At 43.6% G+C, this 26,549-nt stretch overlaps 1 protein-coding gene across 1 annotated transcript in view; it reads right to left on the bottom strand.

The window, feature by feature from the left end:
• Positions 1-364: 364 nt before the first annotated feature.
• The window catches only part of PGM2 (phosphoglucomutase 2), a 292,737-nt gene continuing 266,552 nt past the window's right edge, over positions 365-26,549 (bottom strand). Inside the window, exon 14 of the mRNA XM_085642287.1 lies at positions 365-744. Within this exon, the coding sequence (XP_085498413.1) occupies positions 642-744 (103 nt within the window). The 3' untranslated portion in view covers positions 365-641. The remainder of the gene's footprint in view (positions 745-26,549) is intronic.

Below are 26,549 nucleotides of genomic sequence, written 5' to 3' on the forward strand. Positions count from 1 at the left end.
AGGTCCCGAAGGCGAAACCTATTGGCTATGCCAATGCTTGTTGTGATTCCCAACAGACAGAGTTTCTTCTTAGGAGCACTCCTCAGTTTCACATGGCGGCCTGTGTGTAGAAGGGGTTATTGATGTTTGGTCTTCTTTTGCATGTATGAGCTGCGACATGTCACTGGATGTGTTGTACAACTGAAGTTCATGTTGTGCGGTTTTAAGTTAATTCTAGGTCTCACTGTTGAGTCCTGGAGATGCTGAAGAGATGCTTTCAGCTGAACCGGTTGGTCCCAATGCAGCCCTGCTTCTCTTCTCTTCCTTTAAAGCACGGCAGCTGTGATATAAAATAAGTGCATTGCACAAATAAAGACAGGAAGCATTTGTTTCTTCAGTTTGTGACATTTATGTTTATCACAATGGAAAATAATACCGTACCATAGGAAATAAGGTATCGCTTCATTAAATGTCACCTGGTTAAAAAGGAAGCATACCCTTATAGGACACTGAACTAAATAAAAAATATGGCACTTAGCTTAAATGTGAGTGTACCACCTTCTAAAAATAATTCATTTACACATAAAAACATAGTTTTTATTCTCCGTGCACAGTTATTCCTATCACATTTGACTACGCCTAAGGAATCAACCGTGCTCATTTCATTCTGTCTTTGCTTGCAAGTTATTTTTCTTTGGCTGAAAGAAATGCTCCTCAATTGCCTCTGCCAGGTCTTCAAGCTCCTTCTTCAGTTGTTCAAAGTCACTGGGAAAAGAAAGCACATGGTTTTATTTTCTGAAGTTAAGCCGTTGAGAGAAGCAAGCAACCATTACTTTATCCTGATGCTTTTACATCTCTGCAGCACAACATTTGAACAAGATGAGTCATATACCCACTACCACTGTCAACTCATTCCTTTATAGCAGGTGTAAGGCAGCCTGTATGATTCAGGGGTCGCTCATCTAAATGGAGCCACTGGTTCAGAACTCCACCGTGTCCTCCATGTAACCCTCTACAGATTTAGGCACTGACTCAGACACTGAAACTCAATCCTATCTTAATCAGGTTCTCTTCTGCAGAACCTATTCTATAAACCTGATCGTTATCAATTTCCGGCTTCTCGAACTCTGACCTCTTCTACACATTCTTTAAGTCTTACGTTCGATTCTTCTTTGAAACTGCTGTTTCTAAATCGATTTTTCTACTTTATTTTCGTTCTATAGTTCAAGATCTTGGTATATCCAGACCGTATAATTGTAAGATTTGTGTTAAGGGCTGCTCATTTTCACATTGCTTCCACTTAGGGCATGTCTTATTCTGTGACTTTCTTGTGGCTGGTGTCCCCATGTTTGATTACTCTTAAGGGCATCAATCACATTACACTGTTTGAAACTTCAATAGTTACTGATTGAGTTTATGTTACACTGCTTAAAAGTACAAATACGTTGCTTTTCTCAGGATAATTATGCTATTTCTGTGCTATTGACTTTTTCTTTATGTGCTCATATGGCAGGGTTTTCAGCCGCACGAGGCGGATGTATTTTTTATGTGTTGGGTTTTGAGGCGTTGGCAACTTCCATTCATAGCACATTAAATAACAAGCATTTGCAATGCAATTGGTCTTGCATTTGCGAGAGTTATTGCTTTTGGCTTTGTAAATGACAATGTCTTTTACCCATGTGATTTGGTTTGGAGTGGAGTGGATGTATGTGGTTTGGAGTGGAATTATGAGGGTTGAATTGGAATTGCTAGTTGTGGAATTGCGTGGTGTGTCGTGTAATTGTGTAGTGGGATTATGTGGCATGGTGAATAGATAGGGGTGAGAGCTGCATAGAATAGCTAAAAGGTAAGATTGAGAGGGATAGTTTGCGCAAAAGGTGGTGAATGAACTTTAAACAGAGGTGCAGAAAGAGTGTGAGAAGCAGAGAAAGTAGAGGAGAGCAGGCCACAGATGCATAAAGAGGATGTGCCTGCGTACGCAGAAGACACCTGAAGAAGAGGAGGAGAGTGTTAATTTGAAGGATAGAAATTTTGAAAAGGCACGGGAAAGAAACTGTGCTTGTAGACCTGAAGAGAACCAATGAGGTTTTTTTTACCACATGAAGGAATCTCTACAGATATCCCAAATTGCCATATGAATTTATAAATTATTTTGCAGTTTGAAATAGCACACACTCGACACAAAGTATTGGAGCACTATACATGAGCACCAGAACCATTACACATGAATACATTCATTTTTGGTAGGCACAAGGAAGATTAATTGATTTGCCCAGAATCAAAGGATGTGGAGTCTAGACTGGAACCTGGCTCCCCAGTTCCAAAGTCGGCAGCTATATCCATTACGCCACTTTCTCTCCTCACAGCACACTTGGGTATACAGCAGTTTACAAATTAATTATTAGATCTGAATTACTCGCTAATGACTAGTTTCCACTTGGCGGTTTACTCAAAACTTTCTGAAGCCTGGGACAATTCCTACGTGCACTTATTTTAAGAACTTCTTTTCTACAAGTATCTTGCTTATTATGTATGTATCACAACCCACCCCTTTTTTTCCCTCCCCTTACCTTTGTATTCCCTAATAGTAATAAAATACTTTGAAATGAAAAAAAAAGAAAATCAGAACCTGGTTAACACGATAAACATTTCTGCCATTCCCTTTATAAAACAAAATGTGCAAAAGCACCACATTTTGGCAGTGATATATTTAAAGTCATTTTTGTCCAGTACCGGCAAGAAGTTCTCAAACTGTTTATCAGACTGAGCCTTCCAACTAGCTACCCCTAGTTATTAAAATTAATGAAAAGTGATGTTAGTTATTACAGATTCCTTTCTGTGTATTACTCTTTTAGTTGGTGACCATGAGGCCTACACATTTAGATCAATAACCTTTGATTTTTGACTGTGACACTGGACAAATATTATTACTCCAGACTAGAATATACTTTTTGTTACTCTCAAAATTTATTTTTCATAGGAAAACACTTATGTTCAATAAAATCATATTTTAAAATTGCATTCAATATATACTCTGATTGGGTGCTCTGGTACAGTCTTATATATGCTATCTAACAATTCCGTATTACGGTATCTATCTCAGAGTCACACACACTTCAAATCATGTACTTTCAAAATTGCAAATTAAATACTACACAAATACATTTCATATGCTTTAAAAAGTCCCACTGTCGACGCGTTTCGGTGCATAGGTTACAATAGTAGCACCTTCCTCAGGACGGACAAGAATTTAAAACCAAAGTTTTGTTCTTCTTTCTAAAAAAGAGAATGCATATAATTAATACCATTTCCCTATGGAGAGTTGATTCTAGTTCTGGGCTATGCTGTTAGTGTCACTTATACATATTGTCTGCCCTTACTTTAAGTGTAGGGGTTGAAGTCCTTCTGTGGGTGTTCAGGACGACTTTATCACCTCTCAACTTTTGTGATTTTAGACCACTTGCATCATAGTCAGTGGAGTCATAGAATTCTACAAAAAGAGCATGGAGTTATTTCACCATACTTTTTGAGCCTATTAGCCTATTCTCATGCTGTTAAGCAAAACACTTACTTTTAAAAAGTCACGTTGACACATGTTCAATGGTGTCTTAAAGCAGGTACGTCTTTCGATATGCACCGCCTGTATTCAATTGTTTAGCTGTGCCTGTAAGGTACATAGATAATGCTATATACTTCAAATAATGATGTCATGGCACTGGTGTTTATTCTCAACAAATACATCCATATACCTACCAATAGGTTTTTCGCCTAATGTTTAAGTTCAGGCTGTCCTTCCCTGCACCTTTTCAAGTGGTGTCCTGATACCTGTACCGGAATAACATGACGTTCAATTTAAGTGTACAGTTATCCATAGATCATGGCTTTAGACATCTACCTATCCCCTACTCCTTCTAAATTAGAAAGGGGTTCAGTACATACCAGTTAGAGCCTGCAATATCTTGTGGCAGCCTGAATCTTGACAACGCTGTCTTCTTTTCTTTAAGCGCTGTCAGCCACACTGTAGGTTTTCTTGGGGGTGTTTTTACTTTTACTCCCAACCTGTGTATTAAAAGTCATATTGGAGGAGGTTTTATTTAGATCCTCGCATAGAAGAATCTTCTTATCGCATTCCCCAGATTTTGCCAAATTTGCTAATTACAAGTATGTCCTCTACTCTCATTGTCACTCATGCTGTTTTAAAGCAGTGCTGAGGTGTACTTTAATATTTCTTTATCAGAGGTAACTAACAGAAACCGTGCCCTGTTCGCTTTGCAGTGCTACAGCGTTAAAAGCGATTGTCACAAGCAGCCCCTCCCTAGAGCACTTGCTTAATGACCCTCCCTAGAGCACTTGCTTAATGCAAGCTGATAGACTAAGGTCTTCAGAAAAGGAGTACCACAACTTTCCCCCTTTCCTAGGATTTCAGTCTTGGAATCCTGCATAGGAGAAAAGATTCTCTCCCTCACTCTACATACATTCGAGTGCCCAATGCTTACTCAAGTCTTCTATCCATCTAGTTTGCACCAAAGCGGTCCTTACCTTTAAAAATCGGCGAGCCTGCTAGTCACAACGTCCTGCTTCCACCGCAACTGGTGAATGCAGTCGTTTGTGCAGGCTTTAAATACCCCTAGGCATACTTAATTGGATGCCTATTACCTGCCAAATTGGTATTTAACATTCAATTAAGGTAGCCGTCTATCGGCGCCATTTTAGTAGTTTTTTGCATCAATCCTTTAAGGACTACAGGTCCATGGGTTCAATCCCGGGTCCTCCTGCTTGCCGAATTTTAAGCTGGTGACTATTATTATTTCTGATTTGTTTATAACACTGTCCCCTTTTCTTTTAATATTGTAAACTTCCTCCTGGGCACACCGGTTTGTTCAGACCGATTTTCGATCGTTTTCGGCCGCCATTTTGGTAGTTTTTAAGTCTTATTTGCGAACTACAGAACCACGGGTTCAATCCCCGGTCCCCCTGGTTACTGATTTTCGAATTTTTCCATATTTGCCGATTTTTCAGCTGGTGACTTGTATTATTTCTAATTTATTTATAACAATATCCCATCTTATTTTGATATTGTAAACTTCCTCCTGGGCACACCGGTTTATTCAGACCGAATTTCGATAATTTTCGGCCGCCATTTTTGTAGTTTTTTAGTCTAGTTTGCGAACTACAGAATCACGGGTTCGATCCCCGGTCCCCCTGGTTGTTGATTTTCGAATTTATCCAGGTTAATATTTCTACCTTGCTGGTTACAAGTTCACATTAAATTCACGCCATTTTTGCAGTTCGCTATGCTGCATTGTTAAGGAACTACACGGTCACTGAATTGGTCCCCAGCCCTATATTTCACAGAATTTGAGTATTAGTCTCTCTAATTACACAAGATACTGTTTAATTGATTTGCAACTGGCATCTTGGTATTATGTCATAGTTCTCTTTGTGCACAGAAGTACTAGGATGCAATGCTCATTAACTGCCTCATTCTGTGCTCAACTGTTATTCCTCTACTCGGCTGGTGGTTCCATGATCACATATTTCAATAAACCTGTAGGGCATGCCAATTTTCACACATTTCTTATTGTGAGGTGTGTCCCCTTATCCCACCCTATGGTCGTAGGTCAAAACAATTTATACTCCACAACAAATGTCATACGGTTCACTATTGCTATTCACCATATACTACATTTCATATCATTTGTGTATTCTTCTATACAACAAGAAAAAAACAGTTACTGTAAAATGAATGGGTATAAAGTTCAACCTTGCTATTGGACATCTTCTACACTGCATGTCTGCTTTATTCAGTTATAAAAATAAAATAGAACAGTCACCGTGTTACATTGGGTATACCTGCATTGTGCTTTTTGTTAACAATATCTAATACAACATGATTCTTTTGCATAGTCTTTACAGAAAATACTTGCATTATAGCTACAATGCCATCCTAAATACATAATACAATTTTCATTGCCTATACTTGCTTATTTCTCCCCATTGGGGCCAGCCTTAATTTGGGTCGTGTTAATCCTGATATTTATTAGGGAGATGAGAGGAATGGGACAGAATGATTAGATAGTGCTGCAGATCTCTGCCCCACCACATCCAAGAAATACAGGATAGTAATATGAAAGTCTGTAATCATCTCCCTAATAAATATCAGGATTAACACGACCCAAATTAAGGCTGGCCCCAATGGGGAGAAATAAGCAAGTATAGGCAATGAAAATTGTATTATGTATTTAGGATGGCATTGTAGCTATAATGCAAGTATTTTCTGTAAAGACTATGCAAAAGAATCATGTTGTATTAGATATTGTTAACAAAAAGCACAATGCAGGTATACCCAATGTAACACGGTGACTGTTCTATTTTATTTTTATAACTGAATAAAGCAGACATGCAGTGTAGAAGATGTCCAATAGCAAGGTTGAACTTTATACCCATTCATTTTACAGTAACTGTTTTTTTCTTGTTGTATAGAAGAATACACAAATGATATGAAATGTAGTATATGGTGAATAGCAATAGTGAACCGTATGACATTTGTTGTGGAGTATAAATTGTTTTGACCTACGACCATAGGGTGGGATAAGGGGACACACCTCACAATAAGAAATGTGTGAAAATTGGCATGCCCTACAGGTTTATTGAAATATGTGATCATGGAACCACCAGCCGAGTAGAGGAATAACAGTTGAGCACAGAATGAGGCAGTTAATGAGCATTGCATCCTAGTACTTCTGTGCACAAAGAGAACTATGACATAATACCAAGATGCCAGTTGCAAATCAATTAAACAGTATCTTGTGTAATTAGAGAGACTAATACTCAAATTCTGTGAAATATAGGGCTGGGGACCAATTCAGTGACCGTGTAGTTCCTTAACAATGCAGCATAGCGAACTGCAAAAATGGCGTGAATTTAATGTGAACTTGTAACCAGCAAGGTAGAAATATTAACCTGGATAAATTCGAAAATCAACAACCAGGGGGACCGGGGATCGAACCCGTGATTCTGTAGTTCGCAAACTAGACTAAAAAACTACAAAAATGGCGGCCGAAAATTATCGAAATTCGGTCTGAATAAACCGGTGTGCCCAGGAGGAAGTTTACAATATCAAAATAAGATGGGATATTGTTATAAATAAATTAGAAATAATACAAGTCACCAGCTGAAAAATCGGCAAATATGGAAAAATTCGAAAATCAGTAACCAGGGGGACCGGGGATTGAACCCGTGGTTCTGTAGTTCGCAAATAAGACTTAAAAACTACCAAAATGGCGGCCGAAAACGATCGAAAATCGGTCTGAACAAACCGGTGTGCCCAGGAGGAAGTTTACAATATTAAAAGAAAAGGGGACAGTGTTATAAACAAATCAGAAATAATAATAGTCACCAGCTTAAAATTCGGCAAGCAGGAGGACCCGGGATTGAACCCATGGACCTGTAGTCCTTAAAGGATTGATGCAAAAAACTACTAAAATGGCGCCGATAGACGGCTACCTTAATTGAATGTTAAATACCAATTTGGCAGGTAATAGGCATCCAATTAAGTATGCCTAGGGGTATTTAAAGCCTGCACAAACGACTGCATTCACCAGTTGCGGTGGAAGCAGGACGTTGTGACTAGCAGGCTCGCCGATTTTTAAAGGTAAGGACCGCTTTGGTGCAAACTAGATGGATAGAAGACTTGAGTAAGCATTGGGCACTCGAATGTATGTAGAGTGAGGGAGAGAATCTTTTCTCCTATGCAGGATTCCAAGACTGAAATCCTAGGAAAGGGGGAAAGTTGTGGTACTCCTTTTCTGAAGACCTTAGTCTATCAGCTTGCATTAAGCAAGTGCTCTAGGGAGGGTCATTAAGCAAGTGCTCTAGGGAGGGGCTGCTTGTGACAATCGCTTTTAACGCTGTAGCACTGCAAAGCGAACAGGGCACGGTTTCTGTTAGTTACCTCTGATAAAGAAATATTAAAGTACACCTCAGCACTGCTTTAAAACAGCATGAGTGACAATGAGAGTAGAGGACATACTTGTAATTAGCAAATTTGGCAAAATCTGGGGAATGCGATAAGAAGATTCTTCTATGCGAGGATCTAAATAAAACCTCCTCCAATATGACTTTTAATACACAGGTTGGGAGTAAAAGTAAAAACACCCCCAAGAAAACCTACAGTGTGGCTGACAGCGCTTAAAGAAAAGAAGACAGCGTTGTCAAGATTCAGGCTGCCACAAGATATTGCAGGCTCTAACTGGTATGTACTGAACCCCTTTCTAATTTAGAAGGAGTAGGGGATAGGTAGATGTCTAAAGCCATGATCTATGGATAACTGTACACTTAAATTGAACGTCATGTTATTCCGGTACAGGTATCAGGACACCACTTGAAAAGGTGCAGGGAAGGACAGCCTGAACTTAAACATTAGGCGAAAAACCTATTGGTAGGTATATGGATGTATTTGTTGAGAATAAACACCAGTGCCATGACATCATTATTTGAAGTATATAGCATTATCTATGTACCTTACAGGCACAGCTAAACAATTGAATACAGGCGGTGCATATCGAAAGACGTACCTGCTTTAAGACACCATTGAACATGTGTCAACGTGACTTTTTAAAAGTAAGTGTTTTGCTTAACAGCATGAGAATAGGCTAATAGGCTCAAAAAGTATGGTGAAATAACTCCATGCTCTTTTTGTAGAATTCTATGACTCCACTGACTATGATGCAAGTGGTCTAAAATCACAAAAGTTGAGAGGTGATAAAGTCGTCCTGAACACCCACAGAAGGACTTCAACCCCTACACTTAAAGTAAGGGCAGACAATATGTATAAGTGACACTAACAGCATAGCCCAGAACTAGAATCAACTCTCCATAGGGAAATGGTATTAATTATATGCATTCTCTTTTTTAGAAAGAAGAACAAAACTTTGGTTTTAAATTCTTGTCCGTCCTGAGGAAGGTGCTACTATTGTAACCTATGCACCGAAACGCGTCGACAGTGGGACTTTTTAAAGCATATGAAATGTATTTGTGTAGTATTTAATTTGCAATTTTGAAAGTACATGATTTGAAGTGTGTGTGACTCTGAGATAGATACCGTAATACGGAATTGTTAGATAGCATATATAAGACTGTACCAGAGCACCCAATCAGAGTATATATTGAATGCAATTTTAAAATATGATTTTATTGAACATAAGTGTTTTCCTATGAAAAATAAATTTTGAGAGTAACAAAAAGTATATTCTAGTCTGGAGTAATAATATTTGTCCAGTGTCACAGTCAAAAATCAAAGGTTATTGATCTAAATGTGTAGGCCTCATGGTCACCAACTAAAAGAGTAATACACAGAAAGGAATCTTTTTTTGATAAATATCTGACACCCAGTCCTTTCTGGTCCCTGGGAAACTCTCTTTTTTGAGATTGTTAGTTATTACAGCACATAGCATTTTTGAAGGACAGACAAAGGAAGGCATGACAATGCATGGGCAGTATGCAAGCCCACAGAAGAGATTACAGCATGTCTCGAATAGAAAGCGCAGGAGCTGCCTAGACTTGACCTAAAAAAAAAGGGTTCATGAGGTCCTGCTTGTGGCATCTTCACATCTCCTGTCGAGGTCACTCTGCTGTAACATGGCCCACTTTTGAATAATGGAAACAACTAGGCTATTTTGTCCCTGTTAATATGCCTATATTATTCTATCTAGTAATTTTCAATACTCACTGTAGGATGTTATATTTTCATATACACAGAACCACATCACTTGTTTATAGACCCATTCAGGAAGTTCAAAAGCTTGACATTTGGGGTTTCCAATTTCAACAAAATTCCCCCTCACAGATCAATGAAACATTTAATTTCTTAAGACTGTGCAAGCTGTAGGGAAAGCAACCAATGCATACAATCAGCACAATCGAAAATTGATTTAAACGTCAAGGCTTAAACTGTATCCAGGTTCCCCTCCCATTGGTCATTCACGGCAATAGCTGAGTCTGGTGTTGAGCTACCAGCTGGTAACCTATAAAAACAGACTGCAAAGCGCCCGAGGTAGCATCTAATGAGTTCCATTCTGCACATTAAGCCATGCAGGTGGGTGAGTCATGTCTTGGGCGATGGCATTTCAGAGTTGTACAAACCACGATTTGGTAACGTTTCTCTGGAACCCGTCCACAACTAGAGTACTGATAGAACAGCAGGGTTTGTTAGTCGCTAGGGAGCCTATTCCTTATTATGCTAGCTCAGTAAAGGGGGAGGGAAAAGTGAGAGAAGGGGAGTAGGAACAGGCAGAGAAAGTGAGAGTGAGAGGTAGGTAGACTGAGGTGCAGAGAGACTTAACCATACAGAGAGAGAAGGAAAGACACAGCGAAAAGACTGGCAAAGAAAGAAAGGACAACCACACAGAAAGGATAAGATAGGAGGAATAAAGATAAACAGAGATAGCGATAGTCACACAGTTTAAACTTACTTCAAAATTAGCTGGAGGTTTTCTCCAAAGTTGGTGCAGACATTGCTATACATCTCTAGACACGTTTCTGGGTTCAGCCCGTCATCAGTAGAGAGTAGCAGTATTAGAGAGCAAAGAAAAATCATCTGGGGTTGCTGGAAATGCTGCCAAGTTCCTCTCACATCACAGTACCACTCACAGGCACACAGGTGCATCTCCAAAGCTCGTCAGCTTGCTGGCTCAAGGGAGCATTTTAAACAGAATGGGGGTTGGGAGCACACTGCCTCACAGTCCCAGCACAGATCGCCCCTTTGCATCCTGGTAAATACGTTATATGCTCTTGTTCCCAGCCCGTTTGCAGATACTTTTTCAATCTGCAACCCTTTTCTTTGATAGCCATGAACAGGCCTGGGAGAGGGCGACGGTGCAACGACCGCTGTAATGACCTTTGCCAGGGGCACGCCCTTCTGAGGAATTGGACAGCAGCCACTCCAGGGCTCTCCCTCAGCAGCAGACTAGAGGGGGCCGCTCCTGCTCCAGGAAGTCAAGGGTTGAGCACCGTGAGGCGCCCACCTCGCCGGGCCCGGTGCCAGCTGGGGATGGAACACAGGTGTTGCAGGTGCTGGATGATGCCTTGACATCCACCCCCTTGATCTTCAGGCCCTTCGACGATGTGCCAAACTCTGGGTCACGGTCTTCCCTGCCTCCCTGACCTTGGGCACTGATTTCTCCTTGATGTATGAACTAACCACAATGCGGTCCTCCATGGGCAGCAGTGGGAACGAGGGTGGCTGGAACCCGGCTCCTGCTGCCTGGTGAGGTGGACACACACATGATATTTATCCATTGGCGGTGTAACGTTTGCCATATAGTCGACTCCACTACTGTTCAAGTAGATTTGGCCCCAATATGTATTGCTCTTCTCTTTTGCCTCCCCATTCTGTCAGGAACAACATCCTATTAACTGGGCGCCTTTATACCACAAATGTTTCCCCCAGTTTTCCCTTTGTTTACGGGTGACAGCTATTTCTTGGTTACAAGTGTGGGGTGGGGGTAGGTGGGCGAGAATTTTTGTTGGCCCCTCAGAGCCTGGTTTGTTGTTGTAACCAAGTTTTTCCTTTTCAGGATTTTACACAGCGGGTGCTTCTAGGCTCCTTAAAATATACTTGTAATTGTGCCAACCCCATCTTTACAGATGTCCCTGGTTCACTGCAGATCTTACACGCGCCTTCTCCCCCCACCATGTCAGCTCCTAATTTGACAGTACTCTCCTGGAACTTCAATGGCCTGCTTAACCGGATGAAACAGTCCACGGTGCTCCATTATGTCAAGAGGTATAGGCCAACAGTTGTCTTCTTACAGGAAACTCACCTGCTGGGCATCCAATGCCCTTTCCATGGACGTTTTGGGTACAACTGGGTCTTTCACTCTTGTTTTGTGAGGGGCTCCCTTGGGGTAGCCATCTTGCTACACAAATCCCTCTCCCAGATGGTCACAAGGTCCGTGTGGATCCCCAAGGGAGATACGTGGGGGTCGAGGGTCTATAACTTAATTTCCTGCTCCATCCCTCCACTATTACTGCAGCCTACCCTTTAGATGCTTCAGTCCTTTATTCTGATTCTTCTTTTGGGTGGTACTGTGATGGGCGTGGACTTTAATGCGGTCCCTGACCCCATTCTTGATGCCTCTTCTGCTTCATATCCTAGCCTTTGTACCCGCTCGGCATGTTTGTCCACCTGTGCAGACTCCATTGGCCCTTGCAATGCCTGGTGCCCCTGGCATCCTACTGAGCGGACTTATACGCATCAATTTGCGGCTCACAATACCGTACCACAGATTGACCTACTGTTGTTGCCAGCTGCGGGTCTTCTATCTCTGTAATCCGTTCTCATCCTTCCACACGGCGTCTTGGATCACGCCCCCTCTACTGATGGAATGGGGCACCCAAACACACAGCCTTCTTCCTGCTTGGAGGGTTAGCTCCTGGTACATGAAGGCCCCTGAATGAGTTGTGTTCATCGAGGAGGAGTTGCAGACCTTCTTTCGGCTTAACGCGGGCTCGGTGTCATCACCGATGTGGGCATCCAGTAAGCCCTCTCTGAAGGGCCTTTTCCTGGGATATGTGCTGCGCTGTGAAGCCCGCCAGCTGGCACAGGTGGCCAGCCTTGAATGCAAAATACTTCAATTGGAAACCAGTCTGTGCCGCTGTGGCTCAGAGGAGACTCGTAATGTCCTGGCCACCGCATGCACAACCTTGCAGCAACTCTCCCGGGAGGAGATGAAACAATCCTGGATTGGCCTCCACTTTGAGAGTATAGGAGTCAGGCAATAAACCTGGCAAACTGCACTATTGGCTGGCGACCCACTGCATTTCGGATAGAATAGTCCCTGCCATTTGGGATTCCTTGGCCCACCTTTAGGAGGACTCATCCATGATTGCCCAAATATTTGCCATTTTCTATTGCGTTCTTTACACTCATTACCCGTCGCCTTTGCTAGAGATAGAAAATCCCATTCTACAAGATATTCCACTGCCATCTGTTCCCGACTCCTTAATCCTAGAGTTGGATCTACCCTTAACTGCAGAAGAGATAGACTCTGCTATCACAGCACTTCAATATGGGAAGACCGCAGGCAAGGATGGTTACCCTATTAAGTACTATAATCGGTTCAGTTACATCCTAACCCCTCACTTATTATCCTTTTACACCGCCACAATACGACGGGGTTCCTTCCCGCGGGAGCTGGACTGTGCCACCATTGTTATCCTTCTCAAGTAGGGCCTCCCCCGATCTCACTGCTCCTCTTAGCGCCCCATCTCACTTATTAATGCCGACATTAAAATGTATGCCATAGCTCTGGCAATCTCCCCGACATGCGTTCCATATCTTATTCACCCATATCAGTGTGGGTTTATGCCGGGTAAGAACACTTGTCATTGTATTTTTAGAGTCTAGAAGGCATTGGCTCAGATACAGGACCAGGACGGCACCATGGACCTCCGTCTGGTGGATTTCTCTAAGGCCTTTGATGTGGTCTCCTGATATTTTCTCGATGCAGTCCTTTTTCTAGTAGGTCATGGGGCCACATTTCGTATGATGGTCTGTTCCTTGTTTGGTACTTCGGCTGCTCAGGTTCGAGTGAAAGGTGTGCTATCTGTACCCTTTCCAATCAAGTCTGCCTGTTCCCCCCCCCTCCTGTTTGCCTTTGCGATAGAGTCCTGGTCTCATCTAATTTGGCGTGATGCTCTGATGTGGGGATGGCGGGGGGGGGAGGGGTGAAGGGGGGGGGGGGGGGCTTGCGTACCGCATAGCATTAATATGTTTCTTGGTGATCCCGGAACACCGGACTCCAGTGCCTTGAGATCCTTCATCTCTATGCTGAAGCATCAGGCCGGTGGATCAATGCTAGCAAATCTTGTAAGGTGAAGGTGAGGGGGGACGCTGGAGGGCGCTTTTGGTGCCAAAATGTCCCCATCCAGCAGAACTCCTTTAAATGTCCGGAGCTTCATGTGTCTCATCTTCCTGACTTGGAATGGGCTCTCAACTTTCTGGGACAGACTCCGGCTCTTGATCAGGACTTACATTGATGGGCTGGCCTGACCCTCAATCCCATTGGGTGCATTGTGCTCTTCAAAATGATATGCCTCCCCCGCTACCTGTATATCTTGGTGAATTTTCCCTACCTCATCCCACGTAAATGGTTTCCCTACCTGTCCTCCAAACTCGCAAATTTTGTATGGCCTGGTAGGTGCCACTGGGTGGCTTTCTCCTCTGCATGTAAATTGCCCTTCAACGGTGGTCGTGGCATGTCTGACATATACATATACTACCTGGCGGCACATCTGGTACCGATCAAAGATTGGTTCACTGGGGGTTGGCACAATCCGGCGTATCATCTTGAATTGTGCTCTCTATGTCTTGGTGGCCTTCTCAGACTTCTTTACAGAGCACGGCTACCCTCTACGTTGCCATCCTGTACATGGGTGTCAATTCTCATCTGGAGGGCGACTCTGCACCTTAGCCGTTGGGACCGACGTCTGACTCGGATGACCACTCTTTGGCGGGGAACCTGGCTTCAGCAGCTATCTGCCCTTGAGGGCTTTGCTCAATGGCATTCGAATCACATTCCATATTTGGGGGAAGTTTATAAAGGGGAAAACTTATTGTCCTTCAAGGGCTTGAAAAACGTATATGCACTAGCGAACTCAGTTCTTTTGTCTTCTTCAGATGCACACACCCTCTGATCACACATTCTGCCAGAAACCCTGATTCCCGAATATAGCCCACTTGAGGCTAAGATTTTCTTAGACTGCCTGGGGAAGGGAGCCATCTCTGCAATTTATCATTCTCTGGTCATTCACGCCCCTGACGACTTCGACCTACTCAGACAAAAATGGGCGGTTTGGGTGGAAGATCTTGATGAGGATGACTGGAGGGAGGCCTGTCTCACTCCATGTGAATTGGCAATTTCATACTGTATGCGCATGATACAACTTAACTATTTCCACATGGCCTCTCTCTCTCTTTCCTCGCTGTCTGCATCGCATGTCACCCATTATTCAGGCTGCATATCTGCAATGCTCCCTCCCTGCTGCAGACTTTTTCCATATGGTCTGGGACTGCCCACCATCCGCCCCTACTGGGGCCGGGTGACTGAGGAGCTTTCGCCAGGCCATGGGCACTCAGTGGAATTGACTCCGTGCTCTGCCCTCCTAGGATTGGTGGAGGATTGTGGGGGCTCCTGGGCCGAATGAACCTTTAACGGGGTGGCCTGCCTTGTAACTAAAAGAGGTGTGGCACGTACATAGAAGCAACAAAGTCCCCCTCAATTTTGAGTTGAGGTAGAGGGGTTAATTGGTGTGCGCTGCTTTAGAAACCAGCTTTAGAAATGTGGATACCCCCACAAGCATGACAGGGTTTTGGGGTAACTCATTTTATGGTTTATCTATGCAATGTGATTGATGCCATCAACTGGGACAATGATATCATCTTCACTGTTAGTTTGAGCACAAAATGTGTTGTATATCATGAGGAATGTACCTGTTGTGGAATTTTGATAAAATGAATAAAATTGGTTTGTAAAAAAGGATTAATGCCATTTCCCTTGGACTTGTGATGCTAACTGCCTCAATCAATAAGAATAAGAATCCACTAACCATACACATCCTGGCCAGCGTGAAGGATTTGCGCCATGCCTGCCTTTCCACTGTGAAAGGGATTGCTTTGCAGCCGATAGCCTTCACAACCAATCACAGAGCAACAGAAACGGATGCACAGATGCTGGTCTGCACTAAGAAATCAAGAAGTGGAAGTACTGCTGGCTCCTTCAATCGAGAAGAACATCGGTGTTATGGCAATGATGCATTAGTCCTCATTGATGGAGGACCAGCCAACCATTCTTAAAAATGATCTTGGAAGTAGCATCCTAAACTCCTTGCCTAGAGTGCCGAAGTAAACCACTTTCTGCGGCAGCTGCAATCACAGCCTGAAGGATGAAAAGGCACACTGTCTTGTCAAAAGAGAGTCTTAACATAACTAATGTCTGTACTTTGGGCAGCTCAAGAAATCTAGGCTGCCTCAATTCCCAGGCAGGCATTAAAAGACACACTTTAGATAACACATGAGAAATTAAGGTCTCTTTCTCTGTACCAGAGTAACATGTTATGACTCCAGCAGCATTGCTCCTCATTGGCCAATGTTCGTACACAATTCAGGCAACCCACGATAAAATGGCAACCAGTTCAGAAGGAAGACCACCTCAAAACTGTATCATAATATTTAGACAATGTTCATATTGTACCCTGTATCCGGCCATTCCTACCTTTAATCCTTTTAATGAAACTTCTCCGGGCGTGCTATTAACATCACATTGCAAACAAAGAGAAATCCTGCATGGAAAACTATTTCCGTAGTAAGTTGCTAGGAAAAGGCTTCAGACACACACAGTGTCTGACGTAGACTTTGGAAATAAAGGAAACCATACAGGACTGATCACATACATTCTTGCGCTTAACAAAGAAACAAAGATAGGCTTGTTAGTAAAACAATAAGGCACATGGTTCGGTGGGAGGTGGCATGTACTTTTCCTAGTATATTATACAAAAGGTTTCAAAGTGGGCATCTGCCACTGCATTGGTAATGCCAATAGGTCCAGTCTTAAAGTTCTAACTCTCGCAAACAGCACTTGTGCATGCCTGTGTTAGCACATTAAAGCCAGACCTTTTGAGTTTACATTTGCTCCAAAATCCTCATCCGGGCCACCCATAAGGAAAATGCTACTTACCAGTATACATCTGTTCTTGGCATGTAGAGCTGTAGAGTTGTATACTTTAGCATAGATCGCCATCTGGTATTGGGCTTGGATGTTTGCACTTTGTTTTTGTTCGAAGAAGTCTTTGTAGTCACGAGATAGGTGACTCCTCCTTATGGTGATAGTGTGCATGGGCATCGACTCCATCCCCAGATTGTTTTTCGCCATAAAGGGTAATTATGGAGTTAGTAAGAAAATAGGAAAGGATGTCCATGTGTGATGTATCTAAGTAAGATAATACTGCAACGGATAAAGGTATCCGGGGAGGTGGGTGGGCGTATACAACTCTACAGCTCTACATGCCAAGAACAGATGCATACTTGTAAGTAGCATTTTCCGTTCAAGGAATTTGAGCTGTAGATTGTATACTTTAGCATAGACTATATAGCAGTTCTCCTCCTAGCGGTGGCAACTTGTATCCATTGCAGTGGTCTGAAAAAGTGTTCTTAATACAGCCTAGCCCAGACTAGCTTGTTGTTTTGCTTGCGCATCTACACAATAGTGTTTAGTGAAAGCGTGTGGTGTAGAACAAGTTGCTGCTTTGCAGATGTCATTTAGGGGAATGTTCCCTAAAAATGCCATAGAAGCCCCTAGTTTGCGTGTGGAATGAGCTCTAGGGGGAACGGTTAGTGTGCGTTTAGCTTTGAGATAACATATTTGGATGCATTTAACAATCCATATTGCAATCCCTGTTTTTGAAATGGGATTGCCCTTGTGAGGTGGGGAGAAAGATACAAAAAGAGTTGTTTAGTCTTTCAAAAGGGTTTTAGTTCTTTCTTTGTAGTATAGTAATGCCCTTTTGACGTCTAGCGTGTGAGGAGCACGTTCTACCACTGAGTCTGGTTGAGGGGAAAAAACTGGGAGTTTAACAGACTGATTAAGATGGAAGGCAGAAATTACCTTTGGTAGAAATGTTGGGTTATGTCTAAGAACCACTTTACTATGATGCATTTGCAAACATAGTTCTTGTATGGTTAAGGCCTGGAGTTCACTTACCCTTCTGAGGGATGTGATAGCTACGAGGAAGGCTACCTTCCAAGTGAGAAACTGTAGCTCGCATTTGTGTAGAGGTTCGAATGGGGGACCCATGAGCCTGGTAAGGACAATATTAAAGTTCCAGACTGGAGAAGGTGGAACTCTAGGTGGAATTATTCTTTTAAGTCCTTCCATAAACGCTTTGATCGCAGGAACTCGAAATAAAGACAAGTGTTGTCTGTTTTGGAGGTAAGCGGCTATTACAGCTAGATGTAGCCGTATAGATGTATATGCCAAATTACATTGTTGTAGATGCAAAAAATAACAGATAATGTTTTCAATGGAAGCATCTAGTTGGTTGATTTTGTTATTTGTAGAATAAACAACAAATCTCTTCCACTTTGCTGCATAACATGCTCTTGTGGTAGGACGTCTAGCTTCTTTGATGACGTTCATACATTCTGGTGGGAGATTGAGGTAACCAAACTCTAGGACTTCAGGAGCCAGATCGCAAGATTGAGTTGATTGGATCTGGATGTCTTAACTCTCCATGGTTCTGTGTAAGAAGCTTGGGTGAGAGATGTAACTTTTGATGAGGTTGTGAACCAAGGTTGTCTCGCCCATGTTCGAGCAACTAGGATCATTGTGAGGTAGTGTTGTTTGAGCTTTCGAACTAGTAGCGGAATGAGAGGGAGAGGTGGAAAAGCGTATGCAAATTTGCCTGACCAATTCATCCATAGCGCATTGCCTTTGGATAATGGGTGTGGATAACTGGAGGCAAAGCTTTGGCATTTTGCGTTGTGATGTGTGGTGAACAGATCTATGTCTGGGTGCCCCCGCATTTGAAAAAATGGAAGAAGAACTCGAGGATGAAGTTCGCATTTGTGAATGTGTTGTGTTTGCCGACTAAGCAGATCCGCGATCTGATTGTGTACTCCAGGGAGATGTTGTGTGAGGGGGTATATCTTTTGGGGAATAGCCCATCTCCATATACTTTGCACTAGGCGTGAGATTTGGAGAGAGTGTGCCCCTCCCTGTTTTTGAATGTAATACATTGCTGTCATGTCTGTACGTATTAGGACAGCTTAGCAGGAGTTGAAAAGATTTTAGTGCAAAAAATATTGCTAGTAACTCCAGGTGATTTATGTGGAGTTGTTTTTGTTGAGGGCTCCATAGTCCCTGCACAGTTCTATTTTGTAGATGAGCTCCACAGCCGGTGAGCGACGCATCTGTAGTTAGTACTATCTGAGGGACCGGGTCGAGGAACGGCCGCCCTTTGGAAAGGTTTTGTGTACTCCACCACTGCAGAGAGTGAGGTGTGCGGCGGTCCACCAAAACCAGATTGGTCAGCTGACCTTGAGCCTGGTTCCATTGATGTGCTAAGCATTCCTGCAAGGGACGCATCTGGAGTCTTGCATAAGGGACAATGAGGATGCAAGAAGCCATCATCCCGATTAACTGCATAAACACTCGAGCTGGCAACGAGTGTTGAGGCCGAAATTGTAATATTAGAGTTTGCATGGAGTGAATTCTGCTTGGATTGGGGTATGCTAGAGCTTTTGAGGTGCCTAGAGTAGCCCCTAGACACTGTTGTATGTTGGATGGTTGGAGGTGCGACTTGGTGAGGTTTAATGTGAAACCTAAGTCGTGCAGTAGATGGATAGTTCTGTGTGTGTGCTGTACACAACAGTTGTGAGATTTGGCTTTTATGAGCTAATCATCCAGATAAGGGAACACGTGGATGTGTTGCCTTCTTAAATTAGCTGCTACAACTGAGAGGCATTTGGTGAAGACTCTGGGTGCTGTGGTTACCTCAAATGGGAGGACTTTGAACTGATAATGTTGTCCATCCACCATGAACCTGAGATACTTTCTGTGAGAGGGGTGAATAGGAATATGAAAGTAGGCGTCCTTTAGATCCAGAGTGGAGAGGAAGTTGCCTTGTTGAAGTAGAGGGAGCACCTGTTGGAGAGTGACCATGTGGAAGTGGTCTGATTGGATGTAGAAGTTTAGGGGTCTGAGTTCTAATATTGGCCTGAGAGAGCCGTCCTTTTTTGGAATCAGAAAGTAGAGTGAGTAAACCCCTGTGCCCTGATGGGGTAAGGAAACTGGTTCTATTGCATTTGTTTGACGAAGAGAGAGCACCTCTTGTTTGAGGAGAGTCAAATGTTCTGCAGACATTGGACTGTGTTTGGGAGGAATGTGTGGGGGACTGGAGGTGAGTTCCACGCAGTAACCATACTGTATAATTTGTCTTACCCACTTGTCTGTAGTGATGAAATTCCAGACAGGTAGGAACTGTGAAAGGCGTCCTCCGACAGGTGTGGAATGGTCGAGGGGAAGCGCAGGGAAGTCACTGCTTGGTGATAAGGGAGCTGCGGGTGTTATTACCCCAGCCTCTGCCCTTGTTGTTGTTACCCCTATAACCTCCCCTAAAGTATCCTTTGGAAAAGGAGCTCTGATTGGGACTTTTGTACGATCAGGATGGGTGCTCTGGTGTGTTGGTTTTTGAGCCCGCCCTCTAAGAGGAGCATCGAAAGGAGGCTCTAGGAGACGATAACTGCAAGGCTCCCATAGACTTAGCAGTTTCCGTGTCTTTTTTCATCTTCTCCAAAGAGGTGTCCACTGCAGGGCCAAAGAGGTGCTCTTGATCGAAGGCTTGATTAGGGATACTGTTTTTCACCTCTTGTTTAAAGCCAGATATCCTGAGCCAAGCATGCCTGCGCAACAATACGCTAGTATTAACTGCGCGAGACGCGGTGTCAGCTGCGCCTAGAGCTGATGTATTTGTGATCAATTTGCCTTCCTGTAAGAGGTAATTGGCCTTCTCTTTGTATTGGTCGGGTAGATGTTGAATGAGCTTTTCCAGCTCATCATAGTGAGCCCTATCATACCTTGCCAAGAGAGCTTGTGTGTTGGCTATTTTCCAATAGTTTGCAGCTTGAGACGCCATACGTTTGCCAGAGGCGTCCAATAATTTGGATTCTTTGTCCGGTGGCGGGGTGTCACCTGAACCTTGAGAATTGGCCCTATTAGGTGCATTAGCTACTACCAGGGACTCTAAAGGAAGCTGACCCTTAATGTATATGGGGTAACTGGGAGGTCCTTTGTACTTCTTGTCTATCCTGGGGTTAAGAACACTAGACCTAACAGGGTCTTCAAACACTTCTGGTGCATGTTTAATTAGGCCTTTTAACATTGGTAGGACGTGTGAAGATTTTTGTGGCTGAGCAAATGTTTCTAAGAGAAAATCCTCCTCTACAGGATCTGAATGTAAATTTACCCCATTATATGTAGCGGCCCTATTGATTAGTTGGGCAAAACCTACATTATCGTCTGGTGAGGATGCCTTAGAGGGATAAAGATCCAGGTTGTTGTTTCAGTCAGGATCTTTATTATAGTCCCTCCATGGATCTGGCTCCTGTGGGGGATCATCAACATTATTATCTTGTGGAACTATATTATCATCCCCTTGACCATCCCCATCTCCATTCTCACTATCCTCTGGTTGTGAGAGTGGAAGAGTATGTTCTGGAGAGTGTACTGGAGAGATAAGTAGATTGGGATCAATAGGTGGAGAAGGAGGTGTAGGGGGTGGAGAGGTGTTAGTGTCCATGTCTATTCTTTTAGCCGGAACCGGTGAATTTTGCAAATGTTCCGGTTTCCTTTTTGTAGGTTGTTTAGAAAGAATATGATCAGTCTTTGGATGGCTATAAATTGTTTTCTGGTTGGATCCAGGACAAAAAGTTCTTAGGAGGAGGTATCCTTTTGAGGTGCCGAAGATTTCTCCCTATGAAGAGTCTTAGACTGTTTAGGGATAGTGTCTGATTTAGAAGCCTTTTCTTGCTCCAAAGACTTTGGTGTAGGTTGTTTCGGCTCCGGAGGCTTTTGCTTCGGGGGTTTAGGCGTCAAAGGTTTATCCTTGGATCGTTTCGGCTCTGAGGTTTTCAGTGTCAAAGTTTCTTCCTTTCGCTTCGGCTCTGAGTGTTTGTCCTACAACTGTTTCGGCGCCAGAGGGTTTTCCGGTGCCGATGGAAGAGGGCGTGGCATATTGGAGGGCTTGGACTTCGGTGCCGGAGTTGTTTTTTCGGTACCGAAGTGTGATTGGATCGAGCTCGAGCCAGAAGGCTTGTCTTTGATTTTCATAGCCAGGCCGAGGGTGGGGCATCTGAAATGTTTGACCGGTGTGAACCTGGGCCCTGTGGCGAAGGTGGTACCGGAGCCGTTGGTATGGGCTTGGGTGGGGCAGGGGTCTCGGTACTCACGGTTCGCTGAGCTGGGGTGACTGAGTCTTCGACGTCAGAGTCATCTGCTTCGGAGACTGAGACCTGTTCCTCCTGGGCATGTTCCGGAAGGCTGTCGGGCCTGGATGTAAGATGTCCGGAATGGAGCCGCTTCCTCTGGACTTTTCATGGCATTGAGCCCAACTATCATGAATGGTCTTCTTGGACTTGAAATATAGACAAGCCTCACAGGTATCCTGTCGGTGTTCTGGAGAGAGGCAAATATTACACACTGGGTGTAGGTCAAAGTGTGGGAATTTAGCACCACACTGGGGACATTTCTTGAAGGGAGTCCGTTCCATCTACTTCCATCGGGAACGGCGCGGGTAGGCCCAACGGCCCGAAAATAGAAGATGCATGTTGGAAAAGGGAAACCTGATCGAGACAATATCGTGGAGTGATAGTGATTGCGTGTCGAAGGGAGTTTCGATAGCGACACCGACCCGGAGCGTAGCCAGTCACATCTGAACCCGATGGCGGAAAAAAACAATCTGGGGATGGAGTCGATGCCCATGCGCACTATCACCATAAGGAGGAGTCACCTATCTCGTAACTACAGACTTTAGATTTTACTAAAATTATATGTATAATATTCTTACTTATGGGGGATTTCAGTAAATCCTCTTCATTCATTGGTCTGTTATGTAACTCACATTTTTCTTGCACCCATCAGCGTACACAGCATAGGGCAGTGGTCACCCCACTTCGGTCATTGGCCGAATGTACCCACAGTGACAGCGTGGCATTCTGCTCTATGACAAGGAGCACGTTCACACACAAAGTAAATCCATTCAGTGGAGACAATGGCAATGTGTGTTTGAGACAAAATTATTTTAGCCAATGCTTTCTTTTTTAATACTGACGAGGTTCTGCAAGCTCCCTTGACCTAACATTTTACAAAAACCATGACGAAACAAGCAGTGGCAATGCCAAAAGGCTGGCAGCAATGCCAGACCGGTTTGTTTTCGCAATACGTGTCATGTTTCTTAGCAGGCTGAGGTGGGCGCGATTGTGGTGTATAAAAATCACAAAGGTTAGGGTCGGAGGACAGTCCTTCACCTGTTCGAAACTCCAATGTTGGATTTCTATGCTGGTTTATCTGTGCCTAATTCGGATGCTCGCGTTTTCCAGAAACACCTCGAAAACTGGATTGCTTCTAATACGAATTGTCATTGCCAATATTTTCTGCCTAAGGTAAGGGGTGGCAGTCCGTGTTCTACAAAGCAAGTCCTTTAATCATTCATTGACATCATCCCTGCGGGTCTAGCCTACACGCATGCCAAATTTGGCACAGAGAAGAGCGATATTTGGAGAAAAAAAACTGGGGGAATTTAATTTCCCCCTTGACTTGCACTGGAGTATAAGGAAGGAAGTTTCATACGGCCACTATTGGCTAACAAGTAATCGTTAAGTACTGGCTTGGTTCCTTCGTCTCAAGTCTGTGAAAAAGCATATAGATTTACAGACAAAAAGTTTTTTTTACCTAATACCATAAACAACATGCTTAGCTTTGAACTGCAAATTGAACATTACTTAAGCACAGACACCACGAGGGATCAGACATCCTGGGGTCAATAGAGGCAGATATTGTTTTGTGCTCTGATTTTATTCAGTGTGTGCTTTTTTAATGATCAGATAAGCATCCTTACGCGCTTATTTCGCCCTATTATTCGTATCCGAGGAGATGGACACATTCAGGTTTTTATGTGGCTTCGAGTAATTCGGCGCAAGAAAAGATTCTGCAGTCTTCAGTCTTACAATCCACAGAAAAACTATTACTTAGGGTGTAGTGTACGGCTGTGCCCATCGGAGGGCAGCATCTAGCCTAGATTTTAACAAGACCACTGCAGTTTCCTCTCAGCTGACATTAGCTCAAGGGTAATGTTTTCAGTGATGAAAAGCACACCAGCTGCTCTTAGAGTAGATTGCATTCAATGTGCACAGACGTTGCATAAGATGGAAGCATATTTACATATTAATGCAAATAATAAAATTATTTTTTACGTCTGTAAATGCGTTTCCCATTTTCACTTTCGTGAGAGAAGTCAAATAACCATAAGCCTCAACACAGCCCTTCTGCGATTGCACACCCCGTTATTAGCAAAATGATAGAGGTTGTGAATGCAAGAGGGCCTTTTTTACGTACAAAAGCCCTCTTATAGGTCCGAAAATTCCATTCAGCACCCAGTTTCCCTTAGAGAATTGTGTTGGCTGCCGTGGACGGAGTGGGCAAGGCCGAGCGCTAATTATCTTATGGCGGTCGCACCAGTCCCCGGGGGCAAGGAGGAGGGGGGAGGTGTCGCTGCCCCAGCTGATGATGCAGCACTCCCACCTCCCCTGAACGGCCAATGGGGGGAGTCGTCGGGGCGTAACCGGAAGCACCTTAGTGCTTCCAGTTCCCGCAGTCGTAGGACGTTGGGGCAGGCTGGTTTAGACCAGCCTGCCCTGTGCCCCCCTTTAATAGGGGGTGTGGGGAGCAGGAACAGTCTGTTGTTCCTTTCGCTCCCCACAGAACGGCACCTGGACCACCAGCGGCCCGTAATTTGTTTTCTCTTTTAATTTTGCAGGTTTTTGTTCGAGGCCTTGGAGCAGGATCATTTCTCTAGGAGTTCAGGTGGGAGAGCGGCATCGAAGGAAAAGAGTATTGTGGAAAGGCGTGCGTCGGAGGATCCGAACATCTGTTGGATACACGTGGGAGTTGAGACGGAGCATCAGGGCGCAAGTATGCAGAATTTTGCAGCCCCCGTTATGGAGTTTAAGGCTCAAGGTGTAGGGGAAGCCTGGGGAAACGTATCCATCCAATAAGCTGTACCCCCTACACAACCTTACTCTGGTGGAGTATTTGTAGATTACTGGGATCTGGGGATTGCCAGTCATTGACCTTGCCGTAGGCTCTAGAGGGGACACGCAAAAATTGAATATATACATGGTTATATTTACGGTAGTATCTTGTGTATTAGAGCTTGTTAAGGTTATCCACGTTACATCATGTGTCTATCAATGTATCTGGACTTTCAGCGTAATTGTACATAATGTTAATAACTAATGTTTTTTAATTTTGTAATAAATACGGCCGGGGGTCACACCCCTAATCCAAAAATTGTGTGGTGTTAATGCTTGACTTGGAGGGAGGGAGTACACATCCATCCAAGGGGTTGTTTGGTCAAGAAAAGGGGACTTAGGCAGTACCAGGCCATATAGGCAGTGGAATAGGGACTCAGCGCCTGCTCCCCCTTAAGTATTCCAAAACGGAAAGTTTTTTTTTTTTTTAAAGTAGCTCTGGGGTCTTTAAGGAACATGGGCTGGTTTTAAAAAGTTTTCTTTGGAATGCAATCAATGGAATGTTGGTCTGCTGTCCCTTACAGCCCGTGATTGCATTCCAATACTGTATAAATGCAAATAAAACAAGCATTTGGCAAATCCAAGAGGTCTCACCTTTGCAACCTATTGGGTTTGGCCATTTGTTTTTGCAAATGTTCCTGTGCATCAGAAAAAATAAATGCTTTTTGCCAGTGGTATGCCGCATCAGCAAAACAAAAACCGCAATGTTAACTGCATAGGCATGCCTGCATCCACGTCATGCTATTGTAGACCCACGTGAGGACACATGTATACGTCACCAAGAGGAAACATGCATACGGTATGACGCAGCAGATGCCATGTTTTTACCATTCCAAGACAGCGGGTGCCACTTGAAGTGCTAAATAAAATAAATATTTAAAATGTGCCGAACGCGTGTTTCACAAAACGTGGCTCAGCAGCAAACAGCAGCACATTTTTATTAAAAACATTGGTTAAGGATCGGAATGGGAGGAGAGCAACTAAGTGAGTGAGGATAGGTGTAGGGGAGAACGTAAGGGATGGGAGCAATAGAAGACCACGACACCAGATGGGAGGGAAATAAAACTATATTAAACTCCCCAAAATATGGGTGGGAGGAATGGACTATGTGGGGGAGCAGGGAGTAACACTGAGCATCCAGGAGTGGGGGAGATTTTCTGCTGGAGCAGAACACAATGGAGAGAGCAAGAAAAACCATGCACTAGTATGCTGAAAGAAAAAAGCATTGGCAAAGTCAATAGGTCTCACCTTTGACCGCTAATGGCTTTGCGAATGTCTTATAGCCATGCTGTAGAGTAGCGTGGCTGCTGTGTAGCATTGCTAAAACTTATTTTTTCTAAAGTGCTATAAAAGCTATAAAAAACAACGCTGTGACGGAAAAAGGTAAAAACAAAAAGTGCTTAAAAAAAAAATCTAATAACTTAACCATGCTGCGCAACTGCCAAGCTGCTCTACAACATGTCTACAATAGATTGACAAAGCTAATAGATCTCATATAGGCGAGACCTATTGGCTGTTCCAATGCTTGTTTACTCATTAATTGCCACCTGGATACCCCTGCACATCCTGCCATGTTCCCCAAAGGCCATCCTGCAGGCTGTTTGGACCTTCTTTCGCATCTGAAATCACCATGGGGGGATTGTTTTTAAATGATTAACTCTGCATCACCTAAAACATGTAAACAGAACTTGCTAAATGTTTTACACAA

This window comes from Triturus cristatus, chromosome 2_2, assembly GCF_964204655.1.
Source record: "Triturus cristatus chromosome 2_2, aTriCri1.1, whole genome shotgun sequence".
Classification (NCBI taxonomy): domain Eukaryota; kingdom Metazoa; phylum Chordata; class Amphibia; order Caudata; family Salamandridae; genus Triturus; species Triturus cristatus.